The sequence below is a fragment of the Oryctolagus cuniculus genome, chromosome 5 (genome assembly GCF_051225735.1).
Source record: "Oryctolagus cuniculus isolate XC-2025 breed Fujian yellow rabbit chromosome 5, ASM5122573v1, whole genome shotgun sequence".
Lineage (NCBI taxonomy): Eukaryota > Metazoa > Chordata > Mammalia > Lagomorpha > Leporidae > Oryctolagus > Oryctolagus cuniculus.
In genome coordinates, this window is record NC_142871.1 from 30,376,616 (window position 1) to 30,386,962 (window position 10,347).

Here is a 10,347-nt window from a genome sequence, read left to right on the forward strand (position 1 = left end):
GGGACCTTAAGCATCATCCGGCCCCTCGCTGTTACCCATTGGATTCTGTATCACCAATACAATTGCATGATCTCTGCTTCCACACACAATGATAGGAGCAGGAAGTAGGGCCATCCGTGGGCACCTTTAATGGTCAGAAGTCACTGAGCTCCACCGTCCTTTTCTCCCCCTCTTGTAAAGCTGTCGTCCCCTATGGCCATCCCACAGCTAATGCTCCTTCAGTGACAGGCGTCTTTTCCAGGACAAGCATCTTCCAACACAGACAGGCAGGGACTTTCCAACTCCTTGATTTCCTAGCAACTCACTAGGGCACACCTAATTACTTGTATACCACCTACAGAAGTACCATATAGAATACTTGAAACACTCAAGAGAATTTGAAATGGCATGTGGGTGTACATGTTTTCAAAAGACATGCCTTTACTGAGTGTCATGTGGGATGGGAAGTCTCACTTCACAGACTCACTCTGCCACCAAATATGATCAACAGTTTAGGGTGAGCGTTTCCTTGCATAGTGGGAGCAGGGGGTGGATGGAGCAGAGGGCTCAACAGAGTGTATCAGTGGCAGCCACAGAAGACGATTTGATTTCTGCGATCAACTGAATTGGCACCTGTCTTGACAGCCTAAGAATTCCATCCCGGACCAATCTTAAACATTTTTATTGATAATACCTGGAGGGATAACAGCCAACTGACCCAAATGCAAGCAGGAAAAGGCAACGTGACTGTGATACAGCGATGAAGAAGGAAATGACATAACACATCCCTGGATCTTCACAGAGATACAGGCGACTGTAGAATGATGTCCAGTGTACCTGTCTGCAGACTACCGCACCTGTTACCTGTATATTTGCTAAAGTGTTCAGCATTAAAAAGGCACAGTGGAAATAGCTCAGTTCTTTCTATTGCTCTCAAGTAGAAGACACTAGATACATACTTTCCGTAAAGGTAGTGCTGTCTACGAGGAGACTTCATGGAATCAACGTTCTCCTAGTATAGATTTTCCATGCGCTTTCTGAAGACCCCTCGCCTATTAAACAGGACTTTTGCCCCTGGCCAGGAACTTTCTTTCATCTTCTCATTGACTTTCTTTGGAGGCTTCATTTTTCTGGATCAACCACACTTCATTATTTCTATTAAGCAATTTGAAAGGACTGTTGTAGCCTGCGGTGTAATAAACCTTTTCATCAAAAACTTTTCCTTCTTCCCTCAAAATGCTTGCTAACGTCAAAAGCTGCTCTTGATTCTTCTGGGCACTAGAGAATCCATCGAAGGACCTACAAAGGAGAAAGGAAATACGCATGAGTGCTTTCACTGCTGATGCGACTGTCAGACTGCAAAGAACAGCAGAGGCTGGAGGACGTGCAGCTGCAAGCTACCCCTCCCTCCACTCCATCTCCTGGGACCTCCAACCCACTGAGACCCAGGAGGACACCAAGTCCCACAGGCGGAGGGCGTAAGTCCCATAAGGTAGATCTGGAGCTCGCACGATCTGATGGGCTGTAGCCCTGTGCTTCTCAAATGCTAATGTGCATACAGTTACCCTGGGATCGTGCTGACATGCAGATTACCAGGAGGCCCAAGAGGCTGCATGTCTAGCAAGCTCCTAGATAGATGCAGACGCTGCTGGTCAGAGAAACTGAGCCCCCTAGAAGACTGTCACTTCGCTACTGGACACTCCTTTCTTCCTCTCCTCAGGCGCTGGCTGACAGATGAACGCGATACAGCTTTGACCTCTAGGCCTTTACGGCCTAATGGAAGAGACCACCATCTTGGCTGCCTGTAAAGTTCTTTAACAGAGGCAGGATCAAAGTGCGACGGCTGCATGGAGGATTTGATTAAACCTTGGTAGGGCTGTCCTGCGAGTAAGGCCTGGAAGCAGGGATGGTTTTGCTGAACAAAGAAAGGGGAGAGATGGAAAAGGGGGAAGGGTCTAAAAATATCACCAATTTTCACAGTGAGGCATAGGATGAGGTCAGAAAGGTGAGTCAGAGCCGGAAGGAAGAACTCTGGATGCTAGCCTAATGTCTTCTGAGATTCTTCCAGATCTGAGTAAGAATACAGGCAGAGAGAGCTGGTACATCGAATCGACCAGCAGGGAGGAGCTGCAAAGGAAGCTACTACGGGGATGAGAAAGAGCAGACAGTCAAACGATCTTAAAAAAAAAAAAAAAAGTTTTAGGTATAGATTTTTAACTATGTAAACAGAAACATCCTGAGATGAAATCAAGACAGCACACTGACAAGCTGAGCTGCTAACATACAAGTGCAATGAATGTGGCTTTAAAAGCAAAGAATAAGACATACCGAGAAGCAAACACACTCCTAATACACCTTATTTGGAATGTATTTTATTAATCAATGTGTTCATATAAAAAAATCAGCACCACTATGCTTCAGGTGGGATTTAGGCCCAAACCGTGTTGGTTCTACAGCCGAATCACTGGAGTCACCGCGAGCATGGCGTTCCCTGGAAATCCCTACTGACTGTGTGTGGGTGTCTCGTATGTACATGTGCGCAAACTAAAACATGGGGAGTGGGGGTTCAGCCTAGTGGTTAAGACACCCACTTTCCACACCAGAGTGCTGGCTCCTACTCCTGACTCCAGCTTCCTGCTAATGCTGACCCTGGGAGGCAGCTGTGATGGCTCGAATAACAGTTCCTGCCACCTGCGTGGAAGACCTGGATTAAGTTCCTGGCTCCCAGCTTTGTCCCTTCCCCAGCAGTTGTAGGCATTTGGGGAATGAATTAACAAATAGTCTCTCTCTCTCTCTCTCCTCTCTGCCTCTCAAGAAAAATTTTTATGTATATAAACCACTTTATTTGCATATTATATATATGCAGATCTATACATATAGTGCATAACATGATGGTTTAAAAAAAGAAAACATGGCAGATGAATTGGTACAACTTCTGTTCAGTAATTTTCATCATTATCAATTGCATCTAATTCTGAACCATGTGAAATATTTTGGCTCCTAAATTTAATATTTGTTTCCTCAGTGAATAGCCAAGGCTTAGAATGCTGGGTTTTAAGGGAATTAGCTTTCCAATTCCACATTTTCCTCAAAATCCTATCTTAAATCACTAATGAGAGATCTTTTGTTTTCTGGATACATGCCATTCTACAATGACGTATCTCCTACTTTATTCAGTATGAAACATATGCTGTAGTCCCATCCCCACCCTATGCAGCTGCCTTGTTGGAGCTGGAATGTGTGGACATAGTAGTATATCATCATATCTTGAGGAAGTTAAGTCCACAAATAGGCCACTATGATTCAGAATAACAGAGGGGAGGGCGCCAGAGGAGCTGGCTGACAGAAGAAACTGAAGGTGGCATCACATAAATGATGTCTCTTGTCCTGTGGGATGTAAGTGGGGTCTCCAGAGAGAGAAAAAGGACTGAAGCTGGTAGAAATGATGAGCACATTCTGAGTGTTTTGCACAAATTAGCTTATTCGATCTTCATGGCAGCCCTAGATGGGGAAGATCACTGCATGTTCAGGGAAGGGTGAGGGGGCAGGGAACTCCAGGGAGGCGAGCGGGGGCTGGGAGCCAGGGCTCGGCCACACTGTCAAGGGGACCATGGACACTGCGAACGGGCTGAGCTGCTCCCCAGCAGCGGGGGGGGGGGGGGGGGGGGGGACCAGCAGGTGTTCAAATGTGATAATAGGCTAGGTTTTCTTTTTAAAAAAACTTTTAAATGTATTTTATTATTTAAAAGGCAGAGAGAGACACAGACAAAGATCTCCCCTCCTCTGAGTCACTCCCCCAAATGCCTGCAACAGCCAGGGCTGGCCCAGGCTGAAGCCAGCATTCAAGAATTCAATCCAGGTTTCCCACTTGAGTGGTAGGGACCTGAACACTTGAGTCATCACCACCGCCTCCTGGAGCTGCACGTGGGCAGGAACTGGAGTCGGGAACAGAGGCACCCTGGCGTATCACACAGGTGTCTTAACTGCTGTACCAAATGCCCTCCCTATGTGGGGTTTTGTTATCAGGAAGATCACAGCGAGCGCCAGGGTAGAAGAGAACAAAAGACAGGTAGCTCTGAGAACAGCTGGGAGGCCACGGGAGTGAAATGGTCAGAAAGAATTCAACTGAGATCAACTACAGCCTGATGTCTTCAGGCATCATGGTGACAACTGGGGTATCCAAAGGTGACTTATGTGCTGTCCCCATGAGGATCTGAGAACGATGAGGAAGGAGAGAAGGGAACAGAATCACAAACTATTTTTTTAGGTGAATGGGGTTATTCTAGGGAGGAGTTGTCAGGGAACAGTGTGCTGACTATGAGGTCCCTGCCGGTGGGTCCTGTGTTATGGCACAGCAGGTTAAGCCGCTGCTTGAAATACCTGTATCCCACGTGAGCTCTGGTTCAAGTCCTGGCTGCTCCACTTCCGATCCAGCTGCCTGTCAGTGTGCATGGGAAGACAGTGTGAGAGGACCAGAGTACTTGGGCCCCTTCCAACTCTGTGGGAGATCTGGATGGAATTCTAAGGTCCTGGCTTTGGCTTGGACCAGTCCCTGGCCACTGCAGCCATTTGGGGAATGAATCAGCAGATGAAAACCTCTCTGGGTCCCTCCCTCTCTCTCTGTAACTCTGCCTTAATTATAAATCAATACATCTTTCTTTAAAAAAATTCCTTGCTGGGAAGGCTGCCAGACTGATGAGGCCCTGTACTGAGACAGGCACTCTGAGAGGAGGGGTGGTTGGGGAGTTGTGGGAAAGCTTCTTTTCAGAACTGTTGAGTTTGGTCCCCAACGCCTACCCTCAGATGGAGAAGACCACTGAGTAGGGGAGTCAGATCTGGAGACAATTCCTAGAGAGTCAACAGACTCATGGAGCTGCAGCTGTGGAAATGCATCAGCCAGGGCCAATCTCCTATGAAATAAAGGCCAATAATGGGCATCCACAGTGATTTCCAGCGTGGTGAGCCAGGGAGGAGCCAACGGATACAAAAAACACAGCAAAAACAAAAAAATAGGCGGAGAGTGGCATTTGAACAAGAGTGGAGGGCCCAGGTGGTAAACCCTGGCAGCACCTGTGCCGTGCCATCTCCACCAGATCATGGAGTATGCGAGCCTCGGAAGCACAATGGCTACTTCCATAGAGTCTGAAGGGTGGGGCTGCCCAGAGCCTTTGATACTAGACCAGTGCAGAGGGGCACAGAGGGGGTGGGGCCACTGCAGTGTCCCTGCTGGGGCAATGCCTGGTGGAGCTATGGAGTCAGGGCACCCCCGCCCGGGACAGCACCACGGGCAATTCCCGCCTGGTAGAGCTGCAAGCAGAGAACTGCAGTCTGTGAGATCTGCAGTGTGAGCAGGCTGCCTGGAGACCTGGGAGCCCAACCCCTCCAGCCAAGTTTGAATCTGGAGCGTGGTGCCTCACACCAACAAAGATCAATGTCAAACCTTCAGGTGTGGCACTGACTTGCAACCTGTTACCCATTTCTTCTTTTCTAGGTCCCCCTTGGGAGATGGGACTATCTACCCCATGCCTGTTTCCACCTCTCTCTTTGGGAAGTCTAGCCCATGTTTGCTGTGTGTAACTGGAGAGAATTTGCCTCAGGATGAGTCATACCTTGAGCCTCATCCATATATGGTTTGGATGACATTCAGATGCGTCTTTGGGCTTTTTTTTTTTTTTTTTTTTTTTTTTATGGGCTTGACCGAGAAGGGGAATGATGCTGAAGTCTCTGTGTAGCCATAGGGGTGTCTGCAACACTTCACTTCCTGATCTGGGACATGATGCGGGAGACAGGTGGTCTCCTTTTCTCCTTTTTTTTTTTGGACAGGCAGAGTTAGACAGTGAGAGAGAGAGACAGAGAGAAAGGTCCTCCTTTTTCCGTTGGTTCACCCCCCAAATGGCCAGGAGCCAGGAGCCAGGTGCTTCCTCCTGGTCCCCCATGGGGTGCAGGGCCCAAGCACTTGGGCCATCCTCCACTGCCTTCCCTGGCCACAGCAGAGAGCTGGACTGGAAGAGGGCAACTGGGACAGAACTGGCGCCCCAACCGGGACTAGAACCCCGGGGTGCCGGTGCCGCAGGCGGAGGATTAGCCTAGTGAGCTGCAGCACCGGCCAGTCTTTGGGCTTTAAGTGTTTGAGTTGATGCTGGAATCAGGGCTACTGGGTTGGAATGAGTAGATTTTTGACATGAGAAAGACATGAAATTTTTGAGACCAGGGGCAGAAAGCTGTAGACTAAATGGTTAGGTCTCCCCAAAAGGCATATGTTGAAAACCTAAGTCCCCATGTTGTTGAGGTACTGAGACCTTTGGGTGGTCACGAGGTCACGAGAGTGGTGCCCCATGAATGGCAGGTGTTCCCAAACCCTGGAGAACAGCTATGTAGGGACACACTGGGGAGCGTTGTCTGGGAAACAGAAAGGGGCCCTCAGACACTGAAACTGCCAGCACCTGGAACTTGTCTCCCAGCATCCAGGACTGTGAGAAATACAATGTACAAATACATTGTATTCCATAAGCTACCCAGTCTATGGTATGTTGCTATAGCAGCCCATCCCCCCCCCCCCCAACACAACTAAGGCAGGTACCATATACTGTGCTTTACGGTGTTTCTGTTTGGATCTTATTGGACTGCAGGTAAAGGCCCTCTTCCATTCTGGGGAGTATGTAATTTGCACTGTGTCTTCTACGTGGAAAAGATGGTGTGCGTTTTTTTATGAAATGAACTGATTACACCTTGCGGCAGACTTGAGTGACATACAAGCCAGAAGGAGAAGACCATGCAACTCATCAGACCTGCTTTGACGGAAGGGTGGAAAGCCTTCTGAGACTGCACGGGCGCTGTATTGGTGAGCGCATGCACCTAAAGCTAGCAGTCAGTTGAGCTATAAATTATCCAGCGCTCACCGTACAAACACGGTCATTCCGGCTCTGTCCTCAATGAAGACACCCGACTCCGAAGGCCTGGGCGGGTCAGATTGCTGTTCCGAAGGGAGGTACAGGGAAGTGGTCACGGTCGCCTCACTGAACGGACCTGAGCCAGGCTCCACGTAGCTGGTCACTGGCGCTGTCATCTTTATTTTCATCTCTGCACCACAAAAATAAAGCAAATCTGGAGGACTAAGGACACTTAAAAAAATGAGCCTTTTTTTTTTTTGAAAAAAGAAATAATCTGAGTTTCTTGATTAACTTTGCACAAACCACAAAAGTATTTTCCCTTGAAGATAATATTCACTGTAAGAAAAATAATGCCAAAATCAGTCAACTATTCCTGCAATAAACACTTTCTAATTATTGTTTTTGGTGACTATATTCTACATTTTTTTTAGAGAGAAAGGGGGAAACCGGCGATTAGCAATCTAGTCAATTAGTTTTTCTGTACAATTCAGACAATTAGGTTCAGGAGAAGTTTTAAAGACAAACAGTGGCAGAGGCAGAGCCCAAAATTATGACGTGGCAGCCTGTGCTAAGGGTCTCGAGAAAGTCCTGGTTGGAAAAACTCAACTTTGATGGTCGGGCTATTTTTTTCTGTTAGTGTATTTCTTTAATTAGCGAAAACACAGTGGTAGGTGCAATAGGTAAAAATCAGAAGGGGAACCGCCCTTACCTCTCTCGTTGTTGCCCTGAAGGTAACTGCTGAGTTTGGTAAAGCCAGTTTGGACGGCCGCGTCCCAGTCCATGGACTCGACGCTCGTGCTGACCCACTTGGCCGGTCCATAGTGTCGGATCTCGTAATTTCCGGGCTAAAAGGGACGGAGACAACTTCCAGAAGCAGGCCTGAAAAGTCCGCAGTACCGGTCTTGCAGCCTCGCTCTACCCGGAAAGGACCGGCCTAGCTGGCCCAGCCAGGTGTGCCTGAGCACTCGAGCCCACTCTATGTCACATTAACAACCCCAGCTCAGCCCGAGGGTCGCACCGCGGCGCCTCTCCCGCAAAGGCAAGAAATGCAGCAGCGGTGGCCCCCAGCTGGGGAGGGGCGGCGCCCACCCACGAGCGAACTGCGCAGTGCTCCGAGCGTCTCAAAAGCGACTTTTGACTTCATCCCGGCTCCATTGCAAGCCACCCCGAAGGCGGGCCCGCGCCCCCCGCCCACCCGGCCCGCGGGCGGCGCCTACCTGGGGGCCCGCGTCCTCCGGGGCCGTCCACACCGGCGTCTCCAGGTCTTGGGCTGCCGCATCCTCGGGTGTCCCGGGATCTGGCTCCAGCACCTCGGCCATGGGCGGCGCCGACGACACTCGGGGTGGGGGTGGCGGACAGAGCCTGGTCAGCTGCGCCGCCGCCGCAGGGCCACTCGGGCCGCTCGCCTGCGTGTGCGCGCCGGGCCAGCAGAGGCCCGCAGTCCCCGCCCCGCCGACGCGCACCCTCCGCCCGCACTGCGTGGACACCCGCGCCCGCGGCACTCGCCTGGTTTGAGCCGCCAGGAGGCGCCGCGAGCGCGAGGGGCCAGGTCCCGGTCCCAGCTCCGCCGCGGGCCGCACTCACTGCCTGGTCCCCTGTGCAGGTGAGCAGGAGCCCAGCCCGGCACCGACGGCAGGGTCCTTTGTGACCCGTCTTTTGGGGGTCCCAGACTCTGCTGCCACCCTTGTTTGTAAATGCACCGAGTCGCAGAAGTTTGCAGCTTGGGCAGCCCGGGGCGGAGGAGGGCTGAGCAGGGGCAGGTGCTGGAGGCCCTGCGGGTCATGGCCTCACGCCCGCCGGCCCCTCGAGGTGTGGCCTGCGCTTACCGGCTGAGGCGCTCCCGCCGCTGGGCCGGGGCTGCCCCTGTGCGATGTCCTGGACGCCAGCCCCTACTCGCCACACCTGGAAGGTGGCTTAGGGACCAAGCGGAGGGGAGCAGGCCACAGAGCATCTCGAACCGTCCTGTGCGTCATCTTTCCCCAGAGGGGTCCCCAGACCCTCAGAGTCATCTCATCAGACCTAGCAGTCCAGGGGTTGCGGAGGCCAGACCCTAGTGCTTTTTAAACATTTTTGATGAGACGCAGCCTTTAAGAGATGTATTGAAATGTAAAACACATACGATACAATTCACCTATTCTTGTACTGGTCAGTGGCTTTTCATGTATTTCTGGACTTGAGCAATCATCCCTGTTTCGGAACATTTTTGTCACCCCGCCCCTTGAAGAAACTCCATACCTTTGGCCACTGCTTCCTAATTTATCAACCCCCAGCCCTAGGCAGGGACTATTTTGCTGTCTACAAGTTTACAGGACATTCTTGTCAGTGGAATCATGACAGCAAGTGATTCATTGTGACTTCCTTCCATCCCTGAGCAAAAATGTTTTCAAACTTCAGCTGTGTTACAGCTCACAATCACTCCTCCATTCCTCTTTAGTTTTCCTTTTCATTTAGTTGGAAGACAGAGAGATGCGTAGAGAGCAAGACAGATGCAGAGTCAGCTCCCAGCCACTGGTCCACTCCTCGAATGCCCACAGCAGCCAGGGCCTTGCCAGGCTGAACCTAGGAGAGTGTCCCACATGGGTGGCAGGGATTCAAGGGCTAGGACCGACACCTGCCACCTCCTGGGGCACACAGCAGCAGAAAATGGGAATCCAAAGCTGAGCCAGGACTAGAACCCAGGCCCTCCCACAGGATGTGACATGCCCATGTGGGAGCTTGGGAGCAGGACCTTAACCATGTGCCACATGACCTAGTGCTTTTTTAATTAATTTTTAAATGTATATAAATGGGACAAATTTCATGTATCTCATACATACAGTTTTAAGAACATAATGACACTTTCTACTGCAACCTCACTCCCACCCTTCCTCCTATTTCCTTTCTTATTTTTCTTTTAATTTTTGTGATAATAATTTTTTTTGTTTGAAAACAAGTTTCTTCATTAATTAAAGAAACACCTAAGGAAACAAGCAATGGTGTTGGGCACTTAGGCTTGTCTAAAACTTATGTGACATAAGAATATCCTCCACTTAATTCGCTAAAGCGAAGTAAATCTTTGAGAACAAGTTTTACTATTAACTCTCATAATACAACTCATTGAAGATAGAGTTCCTGCATGGGAAGTTAGTGCACAGTGACTCCTGTTGTTAACAACACTCTTGCGTTTGACATCAGTGATCACCCGAGGCTCTCAACATGATCTGCCTAGGCTATGGAAGCCTTTTGAATCCACAAACTCCCTCAGTATTTAGACAAGGCCATAAGCAGAGTGGAAGTTCTCTCCTCCCTTCAGAGAAAAGTACCTCCTTCTTTGATGACTACTTCTTTCCACTGGGGTCTCAACCACAGAGGTCCTTTGTGTAGAACACTTTTTGCCACAGTGTCTTGGTTTTCCATGCCCAGAATGCTCTTGTGGGCTTTTCAGCCAGACCAAAATGCCTTAAGGGCTGATTTCTGAGGTCAGAGTGCTACTTTAGGC

The 10,347-nt window shown here is 50.0% G+C and overlaps 1 protein-coding gene across 1 annotated transcript; it reads right to left on the bottom strand.

The window, feature by feature from the left end:
- Positions 1–645: 645 nt before the first annotated feature.
- HEBP2 (heme binding protein 2) lies at positions 646–8,333 on the bottom strand. The gene is made up of 4 exons (XM_002714846.6): positions 8,087–8,333; positions 7,579–7,714; positions 6,879–7,059; positions 646–1,278 (listed from the first exon to the last, which is right to left on the bottom strand). The coding sequence occupies exons 1-4, from the start codon at positions 8,186–8,188 to the stop codon at positions 1,080–1,082; spliced, it is 618 nt and encodes a 205-aa protein (XP_002714892.3). The 5' UTR covers positions 8,189–8,333; the 3' UTR covers positions 646–1,079.
- Between the last annotated feature and the right edge of the window lie 2,014 nt (positions 8,334–10,347).

What these genes read in the sequence shown, in the direction of transcription:
- HEBP2 (XM_002714846.6), bottom strand. Translation starts at nt 8,188, where the DNA reads ATGGCCGAGGTGCTGGAGCCAGATCCCGGGACACCCGAGGATGCGGCA. An exon ending in CGGAGGACGCGGGCCCCCAG is followed by an intron (nt 7,715 to 8,086) that starts GTAGGCGCCGCC and finishes CGTCCCTTTTAG; the next exon opens with CCCGGAAATTACGAGATCCG. An exon ending in TCAGGGCAACAACGAGAGAG is followed by an intron (nt 7,060 to 7,578) that starts GTAAGGGCGGTT and finishes TTTGTGGTGCAG; the next exon opens with AGATGAAAATAAAGATGACA.